Genomic DNA, 26935 nt, shown 5'->3' on the forward strand with positions numbered 1-26935 from the left:
GACCTATTTTTTTGTCTTGCGAGCTGTCTGTAGTTTAATTTATCTTGGTTACCTTCAAAGTGATAATTTCCAATTGTGCAGAACATTATCTACGTTAACTAAATAAAGTAAAGTGTGCTTTCATTTATTCCAAAGAAACAGAGAGACCAAGCAAAGATAAAGACAGTAGTCCTTGTCTGTTAATTGCTGGGTATGCTTTATTTCCTAAAATGTTATGAATTAGTTGTACTAACCACTGGGAATTATTAAGTGGACAAAAAATATGTGGTTGAAAAGGCTTCCTCTGCTGGTCCATGTATCTGCCAAGAAAGTAGATTGGTTTCTTTTTTGTGTAACAAAGCTCCATTTCAGAGTAACAGCCGTGTTAGTCTGTATTCGCAAAAAGAAAAGGAGTACTTGTGGCACCTTAGAGACTAACCAATTTATTTGAGCATAAGCTCCGATGAAGTGAGCTGTAGCTCACAAAAGCTTATGCTCAAATAAATTGGTTAGTCTCTGAGGTGCCACAAATACTCCTTTTCTTTTTGCGAAAGCTCCATTTGGGTGTCAGTGTATTTTCTATTGCACAGCTGCATCTATTTTCACTCCTAATTCCCAAAACCTCACAGTCAATGCTTTAGGGAGGTTTATATTAAGAACAGGGTTCTGTCAGAGGGTGCAGAGATAGTATCGAGTTTATGCAAAAGGCAAAAGTAAGGCAATGATTTGTATATAGAAAAATAAATTGTTTCCAGGCTTTTGTGAACTTCTTAGGACTTGGGACCTGGTTCTGCCTTCAGATACTTTGACTTAACTCTCTTTGAATTGAATGGGAGCTGGACCTGTGTAACTAAGGCAGTGTTATGGGGAAAAGGTACTACTAATGTCCTGAATGTTTTGACTCCTCAGTGAATCAACTCTCAGGATGAAACTCTCCATAGAAAGAGCTTGTTATGCCATGCAGTAGCCATACACAGTCAGTAAAGGGATTGCGTGGGTTAAAGTCCTCTCCTTTGTGTGTGTGTGCGTCTTCTCTTTTGTTGCAGAGCAACTGCATTTCTAGGCTGCCTTTTGAGACCATGTGTGCAGTTTTGCAGTAAGGGATTTCCAGGGATAAAACCCACGGGCTGAGATTGGAAAAATAAAACAAAATGATGTGTCAAGAACGAGAATCCTGGCAAGACACAGTATAGGAAATAGCTGCTTCTTGGTGACTGCGCAATGGAGCCTTAGTTGAGGTTTCTGCAAGAAAGTGGTTTATGACCACCTTAGTTCAAATAAACAAGACTTTGGTACAAGTTTACTAGAAAATACCTTGACTCTGTCAGTGATTTCTGCTCCAACTGGAAAGTGACTTACAAGGCTCCAAAATCTACACTGCTTGCATAAGGCAATAGCAAAATTGGGTTATCTTAGTGATAGTTTCTATTTTTAAAAGAACAAGGTGTTCTGATTCTAAGTAGATTGATATAAGTTAGCTGTAAGGATAGATAGCAGAGCTTGTAGGGAATTTTCTATCTGAATGATTTTGGGGTGGTTTTCCCCCCAAAACACAGTTTTTCCCCTTGAAAAGATTTCCATTTTCCAGCCAGCTCTAATAAATAGGTCTGCTAAACCTTTTTGTGATATGTTTACAAGATCTAAACTATAGTTCTGTTGTCACTCAACACTGACCTTCAGAAAATATATAAAAGATGTGTTCATCTATTTTATATATTTAGCAAGACCGCCTGCATCTTACCTTGTGAAGAGTTCTCTACTGTAGATTTTAAACTAACTCTGGGCAATTGGCATGCCCTTAGGCCTTGGCAGTTGCCATGTACTATTAACTTGTTTTAAATTACGTATACTATATGTTACTTTCAGATCCAAATATAACTGACTGAAAATGAGTACTATGAAATACAAAAGGGAAGAGTGGAGAATTTTAGTGATTTTTTTTCCATAAGAACTCTGAATTCCTCTTTAAGCAAAGAAAGGTGGTCTTGTTGTCATGTCTTATTAACAATTTCATTGCAATGTTAGATTCTTTTTGGTAAGTATTCTTCACAGATTAATGTTCTAATGAAGAGTTTGTAGGGAGGAAAAATGAGGAAATTTGGGTGTAATGACTGGTGAAATTACAGTAACATAGGACCCTATAATTATAGAAACTTCTTACTGAGAAATGAGTAAAAGCCTTGAGGGGTTTCACTTTTCATGTTGAAGTGTCTGTACACTGTCATTTACAACACAACAGGTTTCTGATCTGAATGCATACATTGTAATGCTAAATTAGCATTAGCACGAGTGGTTAGCACTGGAATTATTTGGCATTTTAAATAATGATGCAATCTATTGTTTTATGATGTACAATATCTGTTTATTGTGGTGGTTAATATTTAAACATCAGCAAGCCAAATAGTCTTTAAAAGCATCTTTCTTGGTAGGATTTCTACCTTTCTTTTCAAATAATTTCTCCCTTTTTGGGGAGGGAGGGTGTTCAAAAGTTGCGAATGCATTTTGGGTAATGAGTGATTTATGAAGTCTATTCAGAAGAAATTATTAAAGAAATATTTTAAATTATGTTAGCAAGTGCAATGAGCTAGGTGCAAATATCCAAGAAAGGAGAGTCCTTGCATAGATGAGCTCATAATCTAAGGACAAATATCTAAAATATCTAAGAGAAATAGAAATGGGGAATGGGAACAACAGTAGGCCTTTGGATCTTGTTATACTTTCGTCTGCTAGTTTGAAGAACCCATTATCAAAGAACCCATTATCAACTTTTTGTTCTCCATGTAGATACCTACAGACTATGATCAAGTCACCCTTTCACTTTCTCTTTGATGAGCTAAACAGATAAACTCAAGGAGCTCAATCACTATAAGGCATATTTCCCATCCTCTAATCATGCTCATGGCTCTTTAACTTTTCAACATTCTTCTTGAATTGTGGAAACCAGAACTAGACGTAGTATTCCAGGAATGGTTGCACCAGTGCTAAATATAGAGATGAAAACCTCTCCACTTCTATTCAATATTCCCCTGTTTATACATCCATGGATTGCATTAGCCCTTTTGGCTCCTACATTACGCAGTGAGCTCATGGTCAGCTGATTAACTACCAAGACCCCCATGCCTTTTTTTTTAGTCAGTATGTCTTCTTTGCTAGCATTCGGTATTGTTGCAACAAATAATTAGGCAGACAGCTGAACACACTTTCATGCCTGCTGCTGTGAAAAAAATATACCCTATCTGTTTCCTTCAATTTAATTTTCTTCCCCCAAAGAGTCACTGAAAGGAGTTCATTCCTGATCCCAGATTCCTTTATATCAGAATGTGAACATTTTAACACCCAGAAAACTCACTGCACATTTCAATTTGAGAGTCCCTGTTCCATTTTAATAGACTTGAGCATTTCAGACTCTCTTTAAAATGTTCCATCAGTGAGGTAAGAAATAACACATGAACCTTTTTTCCCTTTTATGTTTTTCTTTGTATTTTCTTATTGTACCTTATTTTGCATTCTGATGTCCTATCAGATTAGCATATATTGATGGAGATTTTGGTTATGAATCTTCATTAGATGACACCTTCCTGAGTTCAACTTTACGGAAATCTGTAGTTCAGTTCTTTAATTTTCTTTCCTTCTCTTCCTTTTAATGCTGCATTTAAAAATTCTGTTCTCATTTGCACCTGTGTAAATCCAGAGCAACTTTGCTGATTTCAGTGGAGTTACACCAGATTTACTTTGATGCATTTGTGAGCAAATTTGATCCTATGTGATTAACAGAAATGGTGTACTATCAGTAGGGCCCTAGCAAATTCACGGCCATGAAAAACACATCATGGATTGTGAAATCTGGTCTCCCTGTGCGAAATCTGGTCTTTTGTGTGCTTTTACCCTCTACTATACAGATTTCATGGAGGAAACTAGTATTTCTCAAATTGGGGGTCCTGACCAAAACGGAGTTGCAGGGGGTTCGCAAGATTATTTCAGGGGGGTTACGTTACTGCCACCTTTACTTCAGCGGTGCCTTCAGAGCTGGGCTGCCGCAGAGCGGCTGTTGTTGCCCAGGCACCCAGCTCTCAAGGCATCACCCTGCCGGCAGCAGCGCAGAGGTAAGGGTGGCAATACCATATCATATCAGCTCTGAAGGCAGAGCCACCACCATCACCGCACAGAAGTAAGGATGGCATGGTATGGTATTGCCACCCTTACTTCTCCACTGCTGCCTTCGGAGCTGGGTGGCCAGAGAGTGGGGGCTGCTGACTGAGGGCCCAGCTCACCAGGCAGCAGCCTAGAAGTAAGGGTGGTCGTACCATACCATTCCATCTTTACTTCTATGCTGCTGCTAGCTATGGCTCTGCCTTCAGAGCTGGGCTCCTGGCCAGCACCTGCTGCTCTCTAGCTGCCCAGCTCTGAAGGCAGCACCGCCGCCAGCAGCAGCGCAGAAGTAACAGTAGCAGTACTGCCCCCCACCCCTCCCCCACAATAATCTTGTGACACCCCCCCACAACTTTCTTTTGGGTCAGGACCCTTACAATTACAACACTGTGAAATTTCAGATTTAAATAGCCGAAATCATGATATTTATGATTTTTAAAATCCTATGACCGTGAAATTGACCAAAATGGACCGTGAATTTGGTAGGGCCCTACCTATCAAATACGATTTTCTACAGCTGTCTTGAGTGATTTGTGTTTTAAAATCTATCTTTAAATACCCCCCTTTTCACCTATTTGTAATTATATTTACTTCGTAATACATGTGAATTGTCATGACTGTATGTGTGTGTGTATAAGTATCATATAACACACCTGGGTTAGATTGGGCTCTTAGGCTCAGCGCTGCACATGAGAGGTGAGTAGATGCATTACCACAAGAGGAATACCAGGATGGAATTATGACTCAGTCACAAATTCATCCCTGCTTTCACCTTGCTCTGGAGGGTTATGTCACTCTTTTTCAGCATATGAAGGTGTTGGAGCCACCCTCCTCTCATTCCTGTCCACATGCTTGTGGGCGCAAGGGGGAGGATTGGGCGTGTAGCCCCTGCTCTTGCTGCCGTCTCTTGAAGCTGCAGTCTGGGCAACCTTTACAAAGCTCACTGGCAGGATGGGGAGTACTAACTACTTCCTGTTCCCCTGGGGGGTAGCACTAGGTTTAAGTACAATGTAGCCCATAAAGTGTAGTCCAATAAAAAGCTAACATTTATGAACAATTGACACACTACAATATGTGAGCTAGCCCAGTGTTTCCCTATTTTTTGACTAGGAAAGGTCAGTGATGATCTGGAAAAAGAAGTAAACTGTGTGGTGGCAAAATTTTCAGATGATACAAAACTACTCAAGATAATTAAGTCCCAGGCAAACTGTGAAGAGCTACAAAAGGATCTCTCAAAACTGGGTGACTGGGCAACAAAATGGCAGACGAAATTCAATGTTGTTAAATGCAAAGTAATGCACATTGGAAAACATAATCCCAACTATACATATAAAATGATGGGGTCTACATTAGCTGTTACCACTCAAGAAAGAGATCTTGGAGTCATTGTGGATAGTTCTCCGAAAACATCCACTCAATGTACAGTGGCAGTCAAAAAAGCGAACAGAATGTTGGGAATCATTAACAAAGGATAGATAATAAGAAAAACAATATCATATTGCCTCTATATAAATCCATGGTACACCCACATCTTGTATACTGCATGCAGATGTGGTCGCCCCGTCTCAAAAATGATATATTGGAATTGGAAAAAGTTCAGAAAAGGGCAACAAAAATTATTAGGGGTATGGAATGGCTGCCGTATAAAGAGAGATTAATAAGACTGGGACTTTTCAGCTTGGAAAAGAGATGACTAAAGGGGGATATGATAGAGGTCTATAAAATCATGCCTGGTGTGGAGAAAGTAAATAAGGAAGTTATTTACTCTTTCTCATAACACAAGGACTAGGAGCCACAAAATGAAATTAATTGGCGGCAGGTTTAAAACAAAGAAAAGGAATTATTTCTTTACACAGTGCATAGTCAACCTGTGGAACTTCTTGCCAGAGGATGTTGTGAAGGCCAAGACTATAGCAAGGTTCAAAAAAGAACACATAAATTCATGGAGGATAGGTCCATCAATGGCTGTTAGCCAGGATGGGCAGGGAAGGTGTCCCTAGCCTCTGTTTGACAGAATCTGGGAATGGGTGACCGTGGATGGATCACTTGATGATTACCTGTTCTGTTCATTCCCTTTGGGGCACCTGGCATTGGTCACTGTCAGAAGACAGGATACTGGGCTAGATGGACCTTTGGTCTAACCCAATATGCTTGTTCTTATGTGATATCAGAGCTACTGTGTTGTGCAACTATTGTTTAATGTTGGTGGTTCAGTGCCCACCTCTGTACAGAAAAGAGAAAGGACACCACTCTGTGTCTGTTACACATGGGCCTGGCCCTTATTTTCTCTCAATCTGATTCTTTAAATTGTTTAAATTGTTTTTTGTAGGTACTGCCACATAACATTAGTGAAGATGTCTAAAACATATCCTACATAGTGGTCTGTATATGAGTTGACACATGTCAAACTGAAAGAAACCCACTTCCACATTTATTTTGAGTAATCTAGCAAACAAATGCTCTATCTCCACTTGGACTAAGCGCCTTGGTTTTGTGCATAATTACCATAACAGTGACACAGGTAAGAGTAAAAGTAATGTTGAATGGCTGGTAAACTGGAAATAGGAATTATACAAATAAACAGATATCTAATAAGAATAAAGTCTCTTCTTGTGGAAGAGAAGAGTGAGTTAATGGACACTTAAGATTCAGTTTCTTAGCAGTCAATATATGGTAAAACATACATATTAACAGGAAAGACTCACTGATACAAACAGTGATCAAGTTATAGTCTTTCATTCCACTAAAATAATTTATTGCTGTTCACAAAGGATCATGAACGGACACTCAAGATGGTCATTGTAGAAGTCAGATGATCCAGAAAATGACCTGAGCAGAGGAATGAAAAAAATATAGTTCTCTTTGGGGTGGGGGTTTTTTTGGTTTTGTTTTGTTTGGCAACTGGATTAGTATATGTTAACAATTTCTTCTGAGTGTGGTAGACTTTACAAAACTAACTGATTAGGATTAATGGAGAGAGGTAAGATGTTTAGCATGTGGAAATACTTAGAATGGGGAAGTAAAGAGCAGCAAAAAGTAAAATACTTTTACAACCATTCTTTAAAAATCAAGAGACCTTATCTAAGTTACTTCATCTGTAAATGTTCTGTTCTGAAAAATGAAATACTGAGATCAGCAATGCTCTCATGTTTAAACAAGGAGCAAAAAAATCAGACATCAACAATATTTATTAAATGTTGTCATCAGAACTAGATTTAAAATATCAGACTAGAGAAAGGAACTTGAAAGAGTGATTCTACATAAAAAAGAGAATATAATATTTGTAAAGAACAGCAGCAAATAAAATAAGTTCTTTCTTTCTTTATAGTTCTCCAGTGTGGACAATGTTCAGGGTTAAATTTTCAAAGAATATATTTTGAAGCATGTGGGAAAATGTAATTAAATGATAGAGGTTGACAAGATCCAAATTTCCCAAAGTTTGGGGCATTTGGATCTGAATTTAGATCCAAGTTTGGCAATTCTGAATGGGTTGTTGAAGCAAAACAAAACTTCATAGAATCATAGAATATCAGGGTTGGAAGGGACCTCAGGAGGTCATCTAGTCCAACTCCCTGCTCAAAGCAGGACCAATCCCCAACTAAATCATCCAAGCCAGGGCTTTGTCAAGCCTGACCTTAAAAATATCTAAGGAAGGAGATTCCACCACCTCCCTAGGTAACGCATTCCAGTGTTTCACCACCCTCCTAGTGAAAAAGTTTTTCCTACTATCCAACCTAAACCTCCCCCACTGCAACTTGAGACCATTACTCCTTGTTCTGTCATCAGCTACCACTGAGAACAGTCTAGATCCATCCTCTTTGGAGCCCCCTTTCAGGTAGTTGAAAGCAGCTATCAAATCCCCCCCTCATTCTTCTCTTCCGCAGACTAAACAATCCCAGTTCCCTCAGGCTCTCCTCATAAGTCATGCGTTCCAGTCCCCTAATCATTTTTGTTGCCCTCTGCTGGACTCTTTCCAATTTTTCCACATCCTTCTTGTAGTGTGGGGCCCAAAACTGGACACAGTACTCCAGATGAGGCCTCACCAATGTCGAATAGAGGGGAACGATCACATCCCTCGATCTGCTGGCAGTGCCCCTACTTATACATCCCAAAATGCCATTGGCCTTCTTGGCAACAAGGGCACACTGTTGATTCATATCCAGCTTCTCGTCCACTGTAACCCCTAGGTCCTTTTCTGCAGAACTGCTGCTGAGCCATTCGGTCCCTAGTCTGTAGCGGTGCATGGGATTCTTCCGTCCTAAGTGCAGGACTCTCCACTTGTCCTTGTTCAACCTCATCAGATTTCTTTTGGCCCAATCCTCTAATTTGTCTAGGTCCCTCTGAATCCTATCTCTACCCTCCAGCGTATCTACCTCTCCTCCCAGTTTAGTGTCATCTGCAAACTTGCTGAGGGTGCAATCCACACCATCCTCCAGATCATTAATGAAGATATTGAACAAAACCGGCCCCAGGACCGACCCTTGGGGCACTCCACTTGATACCGGCTGCCAACTAGACATGGAGCCATTGATCGCTACCTGTTGATCCCGACGATCTAGCCAGCTTTCTATCCACCTTACAGTCCATTCATCCAGCCCATACTTCTTTAACTTGCTGGCAAGAATACTGTGGGAGACCGTGTCAAAAGCTTTGCTAAAGTCAAGGAACACCACTTTCCCCTCATCCACAGAGCCAGTTATCTTGTCATAGAAGGCAATTAGATTTGTCAGGCATGACTTGCCCTTGGTGAATCCATGCTGACTGTTCCTGATCACTTTCCTCTCCTCTAAGTGCTTCAGAATTGATTCCTTGAGGACCTTCTCCATGATTTTTCCGGGGACTGAGGTGAGGCTGACTGGCTTGTAGTTCCGAGGATCCTCCTTCTTCCCTTTTTTAAAGATGGGCACTACATTAGCCTTTTTCCAGTCATCCGGGACTTCCCCCGATCGCCATGAGTTTTCAAAGATAATGACCAATGGCTCTGCAATCACATCCGCCAACTCCTTTAGCACTCTCGGATGCAGCGCATCCGGCCCCATGGACTTGTGCTCGTCCAGCTTTTCTAAATAGTCCCGAACCACTTCTTTCTCCACAGAGGGCTGGTCACCTCCTCCCCATGCTGTGCTGCCCAGTGCAGTAGTCTGGGAGCTGACCTTGTGCGTGAAGACAGAGGCAAAAAAAGCATTGAGTACATTAGCTTTTTCCACATCCTCTGTCACTAGGTTGCCTCCCTCATTCAGTAGGGGGCCCACACTTTCCTTGACTTTCTTCTTGTTGCTAACATACCTGAAGAAACCCTTCTTGTTACTCTTAACATCTATTGCTAGCTGCAACTCCAGGTGTGATTTGGCCTTCCTGATTTCACTCCTGCATGCCCGAGCAATATTTTTATACTCTTCCCTGGTCATTTGTCCAATCTTCCACTTCTTGTAAGCTTCTTTTTTGTGTTTAAGATCATCAAGGATTTCACTGTTAAGCCAAGCTGGTCGCCTGCCATATTTACTATTCTTTCTACACATCGGGATGGTTTGTCCCTGTAACCTCAATAAGGATTCTTTAAAATACAGCCAGCTCTCCTGGACTCCTTTCCCCCTCATGTTATTCTCCCAGGGGATCCTGCCCATCAGTTCCCAGAGGGAGTGAAAGTCTGCTTTTCTGAAGTCCAGGGTCCGTATTCTACTGCTCTCCTTTCTTCCCTGTGTCAGGATCCTGAACTCAACCATCTCATGGTCACTGCCTTCCAGGTTCCCATCCACTTTAGCTTCCCCTACTAATTCTTCCCGGTTTGTGAGCAGCAGGTCAAGAAGAGCTCTGCCCCTAGTTTGTTCCTCCAGCACTTGCACCAGGAAATTGTCCCCTACACTTTCCAAAAACTTCCTGGATTGTCTGTGCACCGCTGTATTGCTCTCCCAGCAGATATCAGGTTGCTGTTAACCATACATGTCTCAAAATTCTGTCATCCCTGGGATTTCATTATTCACTTCTTCTTTCCAGATTTTCCATTTGCCATCCATGTTCCATTTTGTCTTTCAGACTGTAAACTCCTGGGAGCAGGGACTGACATTTATTCTGTGATTGTGGCAGTGCCTAGCACAATGGGGCCTAACATGGTTGTAGTCTTCAGGCACTACTGTAATACAAATGTTAAATAAAAGTAACAGAACATGTGGAAAGTTTGGATCTGGTTCTGAACTGTGCAACTTAGGCCCATTTCTATAAGGGATTGTTTTTTAAATAGCCACTAAAAATGCTAAAGCTTGCAGGTGCACTTTAGAAAGCCCTTTGAAAATTTGTTAAAAATACCCCTCTGAAGAATAGTCAAACACCAAACTCACTTCTCTGAAATACCAACTCATACCACCATTGATGCCACCATTGAATTTGGCCCTAAAACTCCATATGTCCATGTTAAAAACAAACCTGTAAATGAATGATCTGCTATTGAGGTCATGAATTTGAGCTCCACAACCAGCTGAACTGTTTTCCAAAAACATGTCTGTCATTGTCATGAACAGCCAGACAGGAGTGGAGACTTTATGTTTGTAAATATGTTTGTCCAATGCATTCCGCTCCTTGCTTGATCCAAGGCCTCTGCAAACTCAAAGCCTATTTTTAAAAACTCTCATTTCATCCAGCTGAAGGCTGAATTAACTGCTATGGAAGCTATTAATGTCCAGCTGGGTCTGTCTGACAAATTTGCCAAAGTCATTTTAAGAGTAAAAGGAGAGTAGTTTCCTGCATAATATCTTATTTCTATACCACATGGTTGCTCTAAACTTCCCAACTGTTTTAGTTTCAGTCTGTATATCACTTAAAAGTGCTTTGTGGATGGAGCACTGAAGGTAGAGGACAATTAGTTTGAAGAGACCTCCGGTTCTGTAAACATACAGAGGACTCCGTTGACCTCCATAGAAGTTGATTACATTCCTTCTGTAGTCATAGTGGGAAAGTATGATTTTGAGCCTTCAGGTGTAAATGTGAGTGTAGTGGGTGTTTCGTCAAGTTCCCCAAGGCCTGTGCCAAGGAAGTAAGACTGACGATGTGACTAGACTTTGTGGTTGCCAAGCTGTGGAGCATTAATGGCCAGTACCAAAGGAGCCAAGAATTTTTGAAGAATAGCCCTTTAATTAATATAGGATCTCTCTCTTTTCTTTTTAACTTCAGTTTAGTTTACTTAACAAATTTAAAATGCCACGATTGAAATAAACGACTTGGTATTTTTTTGAAAAACATTGATCCCTGATTATTTAGTTCTAATATAAATAGAATGTATAATTTCAAAGTAATATCACATTAATGAAGATGTTAATGTGGCATTCCTTCAAATAGTCATTCAAAGAAGTTATATTTCCTAGATTTCTAGAAGAATTTATCGCAGATCTGCAGTTCACACATTCACCACCTGTGGCCTCTTTGCCCAACAGTGGGACTGATTGACAACTTATCTTAAGAATTCCAAGCATTGCCCCTGATTTTCCATATAATGAAGCAAATTGCAGCTACCATCAACTTTAATAAGGAGTTTTGTGGCCCACAGATTTCAGCTTGCAATGTTGCAAGTTAATCTGACCGGTTAGAATTGAATGTTGGCACATGTAATCTCTAAGGGACATACATCTATGTTAAAGATGAATATGACTGAGGGTCCATGTTTAGTACTCTATGGATTATATTCTGGTCATTGCTGATCTATCATTGCTGATCTGCAGTTCATTTTGCAGCAACCGAGGACTTGAATAAATTTATCCTTTTGGTTTTAATATTGTTTTTCAGCATTAAATGAATAAAGACATAAGGAAACATACTACAACATGCTATTTTATGATGAATAAATATGTTTAAATGACAAATGTATTATATCTGAGTAGGGAAGATGGGAAGAAAATATCTAAAACCTTTCTCAGACCTCCAAAGTTTCTCTTTCACCAACAGAAGTTGGTCCAGTAAAATATATTACCTCACCCACCTTGTGTGTGTGTGTGTGTCTCTCTCTCTCAAATAGTGACTTTCTGTACCTCGTGAGAACACCCTGATTGTGTGGTATCCAATGCAAAGTTTGTCATGTTGGGTGTATTCGGAAGGCTCATGATGCACTGAGCATTGTTGTTATAGTGATGTTATAATATTTGTTGTTACAGCAATGTTATAGTAATGTTATAGGATATAATTACATGTATATATTTGAGTTATATAGTTATAGTTATGAGGCTGAAAATGTGTCTTCATGACTTAAAATAAGCCCACGCAAAAACTCTCCAAGAGGAAAGAGGCAGTTCACACCTCATCAGGGCACGTATGGGACAAACCCAGCCCAGCCTCACAGGAACAAAGGATGCTGGCCTAGGCAGCAACAAAAGGTTCTCTTGGACTCTCGAGTGAGTCACCCCCCTTCCTTTGGTCAGTTTGGGACTGCAATGAGGTAATGCTCACCTGACTTTGAAGCGGGGGAGGGCAAAACCAAGAGGGAATAAAGAACATGATAAAAGGGAGAGGCGTTTGCCATGCTCTTCCTCTCTCTACCACCTACATCTACAGACACCACCACCAGCAAGCGACTGAAGCACTGATGAAAGGGGAGAGCCTGGCTGAAGGACAACCAGCCAGTTTGTGGTGAGAAACATGTAAGTTTGTTAGGGCACTGAAAGTGTTAAGATCAGCTTAGAATGCATTTTGCTTTTATTTCATTTGACCAAGTCCGACCTGTTATGCTTTAATTTATAATCACTTAAAATCTATCTTTATAGTTAATAAATCTGTTTGTTTATTCTACCTGAAGCAGTGCATTTAGTTTGAAGTGTTTCAGAGACTCCATTGGGATAACAAGCCTGGTACATATCAATTTCTTTGTTAAATTGACGAACTCAGATAAGCTTTCAGTGACCAGCGGGCATAACTGGACACTGCAAGATGGAGGTTCCTAGGGTTATTGCTGGGACCGGAGATATTGTCTAGTGTCATTCAGTTGCACAGTCCAAGAAGCAGCTTACATGCCGGAGGCTGTGTATGAACAGCACAGGAGTGGGGGTTCTCACAGCAAAGCAGGGTAAGGCTGGCTTTTGGAGTCAAGGATTGGAGTGATCTAGCGGATCACCAGTACGGATATCACCAGAGGGGAATGTCACAATATATTTGAGAGAGAGAGAGAGACACACACACACACCGATCGAAAACCAGATACCTAGCTACTCTATATCCAGGGTGTACTGGGGTCTCAGAAGACATAAGAAAAATGAAAAAGACCGACTCTCAAAAAATCATCTGATCAAGGAGTTTCTACATGCAAGTAAAGCAAATAGAAATTCAGCAACATGATGAAACACTTCAAACATGAAGGAATTTAATAAGACAGCCATAGCCTGCAGGCAGAGGGGGAAGTACCAACTCCAATGTGGCCATGTTGGAACTACAAATTCTTGATATGCATGGGTTCATACTCCAAAATAATACCTTAGATCTGAAATAATAAATGATACAATGTTTAAGTGAAGATCTAAGAAAGGGAGCATGAGTCAGTGTAATGATGAATAAGGGAAGCACTGATTTACTTGTCATGTGGGGGGGGAGAACAGAGGATTTGACCTTGAGATCTGCCCAGCACCAGATGGATTCCTGTAAATGCTGATGCTAATAACATCCAAGCAACCAAAGAGACCATGGTAACATCTAGCACTAGAGCTGTTCTATATTCCAGGAGAATGGAATGTAAACCACCTGAACCAGGACAAAACCTGAGTGGCTGGGCTCCAGAGGAGCTAGGGTAAGGCTCCAGCCTGCTCCCAGCTTTAATAACCCCAGAGGACAGTATACTTCTCTCTGCTGTGATGAATAGCCTCTTGGCCTGCATCGGTACAGATCCAATTGACCTTAGGCCCACCATTTTCCTGGCTTGCCCCCACCCTTTGGACCTCTGTCCCCCTGTGCTGAGGGCACAGAAGTTCTTAGGTTCAGAGTTCCAAAGTCCTGTCTGTAGCAACCTTGAGGTTCAATAAATAACAAACCAGTGAATGAGAAAGTATTATAACTTTTTAATAAAACAAACTGGGAGCATCTCTGGTGAACTGCTGCACACAGCCTTTTCCTATGTTCATAATAGTGTCCCTTATGAGAGAGTGTCTCCAAATTATAATCTTCTACAGACATATCTACACTGTTCTCCACGTTTTTACAGCAAATCTACATCTCTCTGTGTTTGCAGTTAGCAAAATAATCTTGTTTAGCAGCATGATTTGTACATGCAGAACAAAATTAAGCTGAATCAATTGTAACATTTTAGGAGTGTGGAGGGATTGTGGCCAACCCTGGACACAGCCAGCGCATTACACGAACTCACTGGCCCAAAAGGAGAAATTAGCTCTCTATGCACAATTTTAGCAGACCCAGCTCAGTTGAGCAGACAGCCTGACTAGTTGGGGCTGAGGATTCTACTTCCCAGCTCTCTGATTTTTCATGGGGATCAAAGACCATTTATATTGCCTTTTTATAGTGTTGCCCAAGGAGAAGAAAAGCTAATTTAAAAAAAGGTAATATCACATTCTGGAATGGAAAAATACTATGTATTCACAAAGGAGGCACATTAGAATTGCTGTGGAAATTATAAATTTGAATTGACTCTTATGATTTAAAATTTCAACCTTAATGCTATAGTAACAGAACTTTTTTTTTCTTTTCATTTTTTAAATACCTTTTAAGGTCTGATTGTGTGGCTAGATATAGACCTGAATTAGAGGCAGCGTGGAGTTGCACCTATGGGAGCTGTAGGAAACAGTCTTCCTGAAGCAGGTACAATACCCTTGGGACTCCTGAGAGCACAGGGAGGGCACAGCCACTGCACCACCCTTAGGCTGTATTTGGATGAGGATTCTTCTTAACATTGCCAACTGTTGCAGCTGCACTGTTGATGGTAATGATGGGGGAACTGATACCGGCCACTAGTGTATTAAGGCCTAATTTGAATGTGTCCAGTTTGCAAATTAGTTCCAGTTCTGCAGTTTCTCATTGAAGTCTGTTTTTGAAGTTTTTTTGTTGAAGAACTGCCACTTTTAAGTCTGTTATTGAGTGGCTAGATTACTACAAATAGTGTATTAAGCAAAAATATCAGGGGGTAGCAATGTTAGTCTGTATCCACAAAAACAACAAGGAGTCCAGTGACACCTTAAAGACTAACAGATTTATTTGGGCATTAGCTTTCATGGGTAAAGAAGTTGAATCTGAAGAAGTGTTTTTTCACCCATGAAAGCTTATGCCCAAATAAATCTGTTAGTCTTTAAGGTGCTGCCGGACCCCTTGTTGTTTTTGTATTGAGTACAGTGTCACCTAACACCATTCAGAGGAGACACAAGCAATGCAGTTAAAACCACTGATAGCTTGCTGTACTACTCTTCTGCCATTGTAGCCACTAGTGAAGCTGTATCAGTAGCAATGGTGAGCAATTTTAAGAAAATAAACTAATGTAGACAAGGACTTTAAGATGTATAGAACCTCTGGTACTTCTCCTAACAGACAAGACTATCTAAAATATTCAAGATAGAAATGTGTATTTTATTTTATTTTTATTTCCTTGTGTGGGTGCTTTTTTTGTGCCTTTCCTTAGCATAGTAAGTACTTTGGTTGTGAAGTCTCCCCTGCCCCCACCCCATTGTTAATTAGAAAAATTAGCCTAATATATGTATTGCATTTGCGGTAAGCAAAACATTTCTTGAAGAGTAGTTTCCTGGATGTCAGTTCAAAGGCAGCTTCATCAGAATTCAAAATTGTAACTATTATAAATTTGAGAGAAAAGTTTTTGAAAGTTAAGAATTCTCCCTTTCTTTTAAACTACTAATTTAGGGTCAAAGTATGTTACCAGTTACACCAGTAGTGTAAATCCAGAGTATTCCAATGGCTGTAGGGGAGTTACTGTTTTTCACAGACATAAATAAGAACTGAATTTGGTCCTTAGACATTCCCAGCCATATGCCTCTAATTCTTTAAGAAGGTCTGACTTACAATACCAGATTTCTTGTGACTGCTGTTCTCAGCTGGAATTTCCTATTATCCTGCCTTTTTCATGTAACTGAATTTAAATCAAAGGCAGACACTTCAAAGTCAGCTAGACTGAGATTTTCTTTTACACTTAGGTTGTGCATAGCTGCCTGTGAATTTGTGTCATGAATGTCCTAGTTAATCACACAGAGCTATGTCAATCACTTATCATTTTGGGAAATTATTATAGGTTATGACTGACTAAACCAAATTAAAACTAATGCACAAGTTCAGGGTCTTAAATATATTTTTGACCTTTAGCATCCAATATTTGTGTGTGTATGTGTGTATTGCAATTATTCACTGCTTTACTTACCTACTGATTTCCTAGTGTGGGACAATGCCACATTAGTAGGTCAAACTCTTCTTGTACATCAGAGTAAACAGAGTAAATTGGTTTTATTCTAGATTTACATTGTTGTAACTGAGATCAGATTCTGACTTAGTGTTTTAAATTGAGAATGAGGAGCATGTATGACAGAACTGGATTTTCTGAGAGAGAAATGTAGTTTGATATGTGATAAAAATAAGACACTGTACCAACTATTCCAGATTTGCAGGGACCTTGCTATTTTCCAGCTGTTTACCCTTGAGATGTAAAATGGCAATTTGACATAGACTAACAACACAGTGTGATGTGAGCATCTGCGTAAAAGGCTTTATATATGGAGCATGCCCAGTGATGTGAAAAGCCTCTTACCCCACCCCCATCTGATCTCTGAAGAGATGAAATGAACTTTGTACTTGTAAATATCACTGAATACATTTTGCACCGGATTTTAAAAGGTTCTCTTATAAGTACTATTTATAACAGGAAAAAAAAAATAACAACAAAGACCTTTTCCTGCATTGAGTTGAAACATCTCTTACAATATACTTGAACCAATATACTGGGTTTTTTTTGTTTTTGTTTTTCATTATTAAAGCCTTTTTTACTGGCATTGGAAAATTTAAGTATTTACTTGCACTAAATACTTAAGAACAGGGTGTCTAAAAGCTTGAAGGGCAGAGGGAAGAGAAGGAAGGAGCTTGCAGCAGAGCATGGATAGGAAAGGAGCAGTGATTCTGCGGTGCTCGGTGTGCACATGTTTTGTGAGAATCAGTGCCGGGCGCTGCAGCTGCGGACAATAACTGAGCTGTCTGGCTAATGAAGGCCACCTGGATCAGGCTTCTGAAAAGAGCCAAAGGAGGACGGCTGAAGAATTCTGATATCTGTGTAAGCCCTACGTTTTCATTGTTAGCATATTTATTTATTAATTCTACAGTAAGGGAAAACAGTTGCTTTCATTCTGATTGAATTAGCAGAATTCTCTTCTTGTGATTGTAAGATGAGACAAAAATCAGAGCTGGAGCTATTCTGGTATTCTGACTAGTTCCATTGTGGCAATACTTGCACACAGGTGTTGAGTTGAGACATATTTAATCAGTTGGAACTTGATTTGTGGTCATTTGCATGTTTTTGCTAAAGGGCTGAGATGGATTTGAGCCATGTTCATTTCTGATGGGAAGAGTGTTAGGTGCCCTAAAATTAAAATGGAAGGCATGGGTTAAAGCTCTCTGCAGTGATCTTGTGTAATAGTAATTGTTAATACTGACTTGGCATTTTTTTATTGAATCTGTTCCCTTACTGGCATTAAAATGTCCTTGTTTATGGTTTTTATTTTTATGGAGCTATCCTTGAAACTGTTGTATGTCCTTCAGCCCTGCACTGCACCACTGCCGTTGCTCTACACAGAAACCAGCTCTGCTTACCAAAAAGCAGACTAATTAGAATGTGGGGATAGGGCGGGAAATAAACCCCTGGTGAGAGACCTGACTTTTGGATGGTCTCCAAATTTGAAACCCTTACTTAATAATTTTTCTAACTGATTGTCTCTTCTGCTGTATTTTTCTTTTTTCTTTTCAAGGTATTTCTACAAACGTACAATGAGAGAAATGGTACGGGAACAGTTCACCCTTTTATTGCAAATGCTGCATCTATTTGTAATATTATGTCTCCTTTTCCTGTGCAGGGTTCGGCGGACTCCTACACTAGCCGTCCATCCGATTCAGATGTATCACTGGAGGAAGACAGAGAGGCAGTGCGGAGAGAGGCAGAGCGGCAGGCCCAGGCACAGCTGGAAAAAGCGAAGGTAAGGCACTTCTTCACATCACAGGTTCATGAACCTGTTCTTTTTCTAAGAGCTTGTTGTCTCATTTGCTTACCAGTAGAAATGTTTTTCTAAATATTTTTTTAAAAAATACCTCCAAAGATCTCTTGTTAAGGAAATTACATAAGTTTTTGGAAATTGCACTTATCAAACAAACTGATTAAAGACAGAAACTGCCATTCTTGATTGCCCTGTCTGTATTGGGAGACTCAGTTTGCTTAAAAAAGAGTTTAGTTACTTAAAGAACTGAACTAACTTTTGTATTTTGCTATATAACTTATCAATTCCTAGTACACAGGGACAAGTCATGAAGTCCCTTTTTATAATCAATGGGGGTCTTGCCGGAGCATGATTAGGCCCCATAAATCATGTTTATCGTTCAATCATAGAAGTTCAGCATTGGAAGTCCAGTTTTTTTATCTGTCAGGTACAGGATTGTTTCCTACATGGCATGTATAAGTAAAGACAGGCAGTTACACTGGCCCATTTTGTTTAAGAGGATTTCATTGGTTTTCTTAACAAGAAAACAATTTTACTTACCTACTAAAGTAGGGGCAATCAGGATTTCAGAACACCTTGTAAGAAGTTTGAGGCCCTTACAGAAATTCTACTGTACTTCCATGCTCCTGGCAGGTAGTGGCAAATTAATAAACACTAAATGAGGCATAGATCTTACCAACATGCGTATGTATTTTCCATTAGATGCATATGCAAAAGCAAAGTTTTCTAGTCACAACACTACAAAAGTATGTGTATGTTTCTCTCTGCTATGCATTTTAATTTTTTGCATCAGTTGTACTTATGATTAAAAAACATATATATATATATATATATATATATATATATATATATATATACATGTCCTTGTTTGTTTTTCCTCATTCTTTTATCTTTTTTTCCTTTCCTTTTTGCTGTGTCTTAAATCTTGGTGCGTCATTTCCAATGTATTTTTCTTTCAAGGTCTCTTTTTCCTGAGTTTAATTTTTGTCTCTCTTATTCATATGTGGTGTTAAGAAGTTTACTGGAATCTAGTCTTTTCATTCTTTCTCACCTACTTTCTCTCCCTTCCCTCTCTCGTGTCCTTTTTCCATTTACTTCTCTCCTCCATTTCTCTGTTCCTTCTTTCCTGTGATCTTTCTGTTCCCACTTTTCCTCTCCCACTTTATCAGTTTCCTTATATATTCACCATCACCTCTGTTCATTTATGGTAGCTCAGTTTTAGAAAGTTCTTGGGGTCACCTAAACCTTCACGAAAGCAGGAATTCAGATTATTGAGATACACTTGATTAGAGAGAACTGGTCAGTTCAGACAGTCACCAGGGTGCACAGAGTGACAGCTTTCTGAAGGCCAGAAGGCTCAGACAAAGAGGGAAGGAGGGGATTACCCAAGTCTTTTTTGAGAATTATAATTTTATAGGATATCTGATAAGAATTCCCAAACCGCCTTTTTCAAGAGGTGCTGGAGACTGCTGGTCTTCGGGATTCCTGGATAGCTCTCTGCAGCCCCACTCCAGCTGCACTTCTATGCTATGCCAGTGCAGTTTCATTTCCATAACAGAAACAGTAAGTCTAGTTTCCGCCTCCTTCTCTTACCCACCCCTTAAAAGATGCTAGCTGATCTTTGGATAACAGGAGTTTTGGTTAACCACAGAATAGTATGTCAGGATTGCTCTAGTTTGATTGTTTTGTTTTAGGAGCTGCAAAGCAACTATTGCTAGAAAAAGTAAAAAAAAAAAAAATCAGGATTATTAGTAAAATAATTTAGCTTTAAAAGAAGAGTTCAAGTAATAACATCTTCTAGAATAATGAGTGGCATTAGAGCACTTATTCCTAAACTGATGCATCTTTTAGCGATGAGTAAATCTATGTGAATGTTGCTATGGGAATTTGGCTTAGCAATGCTGGCTTGACTGCATGGACAGCCCTTATGAAATATTCATGATCTCTAGCACAGCTGCCATACTAGTTTACAGAGAAACTGCCAGCAGACCTTCACTTTTAAAAACTGTATTTCCGTACATCAAAACAATATTCTCACTTCAGTTGGCGGAGGAATAGTCACCAGGTCTGACTCTGTCTCTGGCTGTGAGACAGCTTGTAAACAGTTGAAATGTGAGGGCATTGCTACAATCAAGCTGTTATAACAAAGGTGTTTCAGTAATACGTAAAACACACACAAACTGATGTTTTAAATCATCTGTGCATTAAAAGGGATTAAAGCATACACTGGAGGAACAGTTTGTAATGGCTACGTGGTTGTAGGATATAAATTGTTGTATACACATGTTGGCTAATATTTAAAGTAATCTACATTTTATGATGTTCATCGCATTCATTTAAAAAACTATTTCTAAAAACAAATACCAGAATAGCTTAAATCTAGTTGCATATCTCTGAAATATTACAGGAAATATCCATAAATGGAAGTAGAAAATGAGTTGTTCACCTCCTTGATGAATAATGAAATTAATGAAACAGTAAGTTCGGTTCACATTATTTCACTGTTCACTGAACCAGGCTGCAAACACTGGGTATAGATTCCTGATTTCCAAGTGTGCCTGTCTTTTCTTTGTCTTTATTTGCTATCAGTCAGGAGCAAGTGACGCAGCTGCTTTTACTTTTTTTCTCTTTCAGATTGTGAGTGGAAATGTTGATCCTAAATAGAATTCTAATTACTTTATTTGTCATAGGAATTAGAAATGGATGACATACATGAATAATGCAAAAAGAAAAGGAGTACTTGTGGCACCTTAGAGACTAACAAATTTATTTGAGCATAAGCTTTCATGAGCTACAGCTCACTTCATCAGATGCATGCAGTGGAAAATACAGTGGGGAGATTTTATATACACAGAGAACATGAAACAATGGGTGTTACCATACACACTGTAACAAGAGTGATCAGGTAAGGTGAGCTATTACCAGCAGGAGAGAAAAAAAAAACTTTTGTAGTGATAATCAAGGTAGGCCATTTCTAGCAGTTGACAAGAACGTGTGAGGAACAGTTGGGGGGGGGAATAAACATGGGGAAATAGTTTTACTTTGTGTAATGACACATCCACTCCCAGTCTTTATTCAAGCCTAATGTAATGGTGTCCAGTTTGCAAATTAATTCCAATTCAGCAGTCTCTCATTGGAGTCTGGTTTTTTCGAAGTTTTTTTGTTGAAGAATTGCAACTTTTAGGTCTGTAACTGAGTGACCAGAGAGATTGAAGTGTTCTCCGACTGGTTTTTGAATGTTATAATTCTTGACCTCTGATTTGTGTCCATTTATTCTTTTACGTAGAGACAGTCCGGTTTGGCCAATGTAGATGGCAGAGGGGCATTTCTGGCACATGATGGCATATATCACATTGGTAGATGTGCAGGTTCTGATTATCACTACAAAAGGTTTTTTTTTCTCTCCTGCTGGTAATAGCTCACCTTACCTGATCACTCTTGTTACAGTGTGTATGGTAACACGCATTGTTTCATGTTCTTTGTGTATATAAAATCTCCCCACTGTATTTTCCACTGCATGCATCCGATGAAGTGAGCTGTAGCTCATGAAAGCTTATGCTCAAATAAATTTGATAGTCTCTAAGGTGCCACAAGTACTCCCTTTTCTTTTTGCGGATACAGACTAACACGGCTGCTACTCCGAAACCTGTCATTATGAATAATGCAGAGGCTGAAGGGAAAATGATGGAGAATTAAGGGTAGATATAAAACTGTCAAAGTGTTTCATGCACCTTAGGAAAACAGTTTAATGAACATCCATGTTTCTTCCTTACAGTTGAGAGGAGAAACGTCTTAATATTGTAGAAAAAGATGTACCAGTGAGGCATATGAGGACAACTGGGTAGTAGTTTTGGACTTTGAGTAACATAGAACTGTGTGCCCAGTTAATATGAAGCAAGTATGTAAAGATCTGATTGTAGTACTGATTGCAGCCTGAAACAATGTCTAAGGTGAAAGTTTGACAGGCTAGCAGTCTTTGTCCTAAACACTCTGTTAACCTTTTCTTAGCAGGATCAATATTTGTTAAGTGGATCACTGTGGCAGGTGGTTTGTTACCTAATTTTGACATAAGGAAGGTGAGAGTAGCTATTTAGGTGAGAGATAATCTAGGGTGTGGGCTGAGTAATCCTGAAGGAAGAACCCTAGTAGTAGCTGAGTCTGAGCAGAAAGTTTGTGCTGAACTTTGTTACCTTATTCTTTTCATTGTTGTTGATTGGAAAATATGAACCCAAAAGACTCCAAAGTCAGAACGTAAATTTTAAAAACCCAAACAATATAATTTTTTTAATCTCATGATTTTTATGGAGTTAATCATTATTTTTGAAGGCTTGGGGTTGACAGTACTGAGAGAAACAAAACATTGCAAATGACGGGCCATTTTTGTCCAGGCTCTTGCAAATACAAGATGAATTATTATGTATACAGAAAGCCAGTGTGATGAGATGGAAAACTCAGGTGAAAATGGGAGAAGTCCCCCTAACTTTAGTGTCATATATGGACTAGGGTATATTTAGGAAGAAGAAACATTTATCATATAGCTCTTTGTCTTTTCCCAGTGCCAGTGAAGTAAGCCCCAGTGCTCCATTTTTCTATTTATCCCATAGTGTTTCTGATATTTTGCATGAAGCCCTTGGAATAATGCACTTCCTGAACCGGTCCATACAACTACTACCCTTCGTCTTATTTGTCTTCAATAAGTAGATCAATTTTTTTCTGTGATGGTGGTGATGTTTTTAAGATTATAAATTCTATGGGGCATGGACTATTCCTTTCAAATGTTTTTATAGTTCCTAGCATACCTTCAGCACTACCTCAGTTGAAATGATTAATATTAATTATTTGTAATAGAGTAGTACCTAGATGTCCTGGTCAAGGATCATGACCCCATTGTGCTAGGCACTAAACAAACATAAGAAAAAATTGTCCCCTTCTCAAAGGACGGACAGTCTAAATAATAAGATTTTTGCAATGTGACCTCTATTTTTAACTTTGCTCTGTATGAGATTGCACAGGAGAACCTAATTTAATGTGTATGTATGAAAAGTTTAGAGGCTTGTATACATTTAAATACCAAAATGTATTAACGCAAGTAAGGCTTTGAAATGTGTTGCTTCTGGGTGAATTATGTGAAAATATCACATACAGTGCTAAGAAAAATAGCCTATTGTAGAAATATGTGCCTGCCTTTGAAGACATGGAGAAAAAGCAGTAACTTAACAAAAAATATCCTGTAATGATTGTATAACAGGAGTTATACAAAGGAAGCATTTGATATATTAGGACAAATTCTTACTTAAATGTGCCAAAAGGTTCTGTAAGTGAAATAAAATGAAACCTTCCCCAACAATGCATCTGTATTTTAGCCTATAATCAAGATGTACCTTTACCTATTTCTGAGGGATACAGCATCTTCAGAGATAATAGGACTTAGTAGTACAACAAAGCCTCTCAATCCTCTCATACAAACTCTACAGAGTAGGATGTCTTGTTCTTCCTCCTCCTTCCTTCCTCCTCTATCTGTTTCTCTGCCTCGCCTTGCTGGAGATGTTTATCTATACTGGCAGGTTTTGAGAATAAGGCAACTAGTCACATGCTATGTGTTGTCTTTCAACAGCTTTCTGATGGAATAAGTTATTTTTATGTGATGCATAGTCATTATGACAGACTTGGCATTTCTGTGGGGTAGGGGTTGGGGAAGTGGAATGTCAGTGTATGCAAAACTGGACATAACACATCCACTCTTTGTATGATCATAAAGTTCATTGTGTTAGCGCACTCCCATAGCCGTTTAAAATGTGAGGATATGCACATCCAACTTTTTTAAAGTCTGTGTGAATTTCAGCAGATATACATGGGTATTACAGATGAGTTTAGTTCCAGACTTCTCCATGTATCTGTGTGTCATCTATCAGGTTTTCTAAGAGTAAAGCACTGTAATATTTAAGCACTTTTGATCTGTTCCAAGCCTCTTGACTTAAATGAGATTTATACCTGGCCCTGAGTTATTTACTTTAGTTAATCTCTGCAAGGGTGTACTGAAACCCAGAACTTGTCTCACTGCTTTCAGCAGTTGGCCCTGCTGTCCTAAAGACACTGTACTTTAACAGATTATAAAAATAAAACAGTAAAGCTTGTCCTTTGCCTTTTATTTAGGACTTATATGTTAAAATAAAGGTTCTAGTTATGGTTGAACAAACATTCATAATTTAGGGGTGTAAAAAAAATTAGAGGAATGTTGCAATTATCCCAAAAATAAAAATCGGAGTTAAAATTCAACTTAAGAAATACAAACATGTTTAAGTGTGGGAATGAACAGGTATGGCACCCACACAATCTTAACTCTGCCCTATAGGGAAAAAATTATGAAAAAAATCTAATCTGTCCCTAAAAACCAGTTTAATGTAATTAATCACTGCAGACCACAGTTAACGGTTGTTTGGATACCTTAACATGTTTGTATTTCTTTTAAATTTAACCTTAACTCTGAATTTTCTGAGTATATAATATTTGTGTGATAATTACAACAATCTTGTAATATTTTTACCCTAAATTACTTACATGTATTTTCCATCTTAATTCCAATTTAATGTAGATTTGTCTGGGAATTTCTGGGAATTTCCTTGGATAGTTTTTATTATAAATTTCATATTTACCTTGGATTGTAACCTTCATTGCAAGAACTATCTCTTTATGTGTTTGTACAAATATATAACAAGTACCACTGGTGGGATTGGGAGCCAGACAAATGGGGAAGGTGAAAATGGAAGGCATTTTGAGAAAGAGAGGTTAGAATGTAAGAAGGTACAGAAGGCTCACTGAGGATGTGGAGAGGGGAAGATAATTGGGGATGTGAAGTGCTTAGAGGGGGCATCCATTTCCCCCATTGATAATATCTATGCTTAGAGCAAGACATTCACCTTTATGCAGCAGGGAGTACTACTTCATTTAACTGTATGCATCAGTGTAGAACTACCTTCTGAGAAAGCACAGAAGTTTTTGTTAGAGGGAGATGTTGCCCGACAAGTGGAGCTGGTACCATGTGACCATGGAGTCTTTAAGAGCAGTAATCAGTTGGGCTAAGTCATCTACCTATGAGAACACGTGGCAAAGTCCCTCTCAGGCCACTGACTCTTTTTGGAGCAACAGAATTGCAGCATACCAATTAACTGCAGAGGAGGAGGGATGATTAGTTGAGTCATCTCTGATGTCACATTGGCCCAACTTCACAGTGACATGAGCTGTTGACGAGACTCTGTCTATAATCAGTAACTATAACTGTCATTAATAATAGAACTTCTCAAAACATAGTCAAAATTTGTGAATTTTTTTAAAAAAAAATCTGGTCTCAAAAAGAAATAAACATAAGAACGGCCATACTGGGTCAGACCAAAGGTCCATTTAGCCCAGTATCCTGTCTTCCAACAGTGGCCAATGCCAGGTGCGCCAGAGGGAATGAACAGAGCAGGTAATCATCAAGTGATCCATCCCCTGTCGCCCATTCCCAGCTTCTGGCAAACAGAGGATACGCACTCCAACCTTGCCCACCCATCCTGTCTAATAGCCCTTGATGGACCTCCATGAATTTATCTAATTGTTTTTTGAACAAATATTTGCTTGTTTAAAAAATTGCTGAAAATTTTTAAAAGAAACTTATATAAATTTAGAAAAATGTTTGAGTTTTGGGTATTTCTTCCTTTTCATCTCCTTTTTTACCTTCTCCATTTTGCCCCTGGAAAAAAAAGTGGAGGTCTGGAAAGGGGGGAAACAACAAATCAAAAAAACTGTTGTTTTTGTTTTTAGTTTCATCAGGAAAAGAGCAAAACTTTGTGGGGAAAAGAATTTTTCATGAAAATCTATTTTCAAAAATGCTGTTTTGACCAAGCTTTAGTTATTAATATGATTACAGCCTCATTTCTTCCCATTTAGCCTATACACAAGATTTCAGCGAGTTTTAACTATATGCAAAGTTTGAAGAGTGTGTTGTCCCATTAAAAAGGTTCAGGCCAAAACTGGACTGACATCAAGGACTAATTTATAAATGTGTCCTTTTAATATTAATTCATAAACTAATAGATTTACTTGTATACTCTTAGAAAATTCATTTTGTGCCCAAGTATGTGTGGTATGCTGGAGAGGATGTACTGGGTCCCTCCGACAAAAGAGGTAAAATCCCTGTTTCAAGTGCAAAACTCAGCTTTAACTGAGCTGTGACTTGTGCCCTCCATTATATAGGGAATAGGTATAAATCTTTCAAAATATCTGAAGATTCAAAGAGTCGTCTAAAGAGTTCTGCTGATGTTGGCTCTTCTGCCACACTTGCACTCTATACTCTGTGTAAAAGTGGTATAGAGCAGTAGCTCTCAACCTTTCCAGACTACTGTACCCTTTCAGGAGTCTGATTTGTCTTGCATACCCCCAAGTTTCACCTCACTTAAAAACTACTTGCTTATAAAATCGGACATAAAAATACAAAAGTGTTACAGCAGGCTATTACTGAAAAGGAAGGTACTTACTCATTTTTACTATATAGTTATAAAATAAATCAATTGGAATATAACTATTCTACTTACATTTCAGTGGATAGTGTATATAGAGCAGTATAAACAAGTCATTGTCAGTACGAAATTTTAGTTTGT

General features: G+C 39.0%; 1 protein-coding gene across 7 annotated transcripts in view; it reads left to right on the plus strand.

Moving 5' to 3' along the window:
- The window catches only part of CACNB2 (calcium voltage-gated channel auxiliary subunit beta 2), a 387411-nt gene that overhangs the window by 230164 nt on the left and 130312 nt on the right, over window positions 1-26935 (plus strand). For 4 of the 7 annotated variants that reach the window (XM_074946027.1, XM_074946026.1, XM_074946029.1 and 1 more), the window contains one exon: window positions 18162-18281. In XM_074946027.1, coding sequence (XP_074802128.1) covers window positions 18162-18281 — 120 coding nt within the window. Of the gene's footprint in view, window positions 1-16853; window positions 17366-18037; window positions 18057-18161; window positions 18282-26935 lie in introns of those variants that run through there. The other 3 variants (XM_074946028.1, XM_074946031.1, XM_074946032.1) reach the window with 2 other exon arrangements.

The sequence above is a fragment of the Natator depressus genome, chromosome 2, assembly GCF_965152275.1.
Source record: "Natator depressus isolate rNatDep1 chromosome 2, rNatDep2.hap1, whole genome shotgun sequence".
In the NCBI taxonomy this organism is placed as follows: domain Eukaryota; kingdom Metazoa; phylum Chordata; order Testudines; family Cheloniidae; genus Natator; species Natator depressus.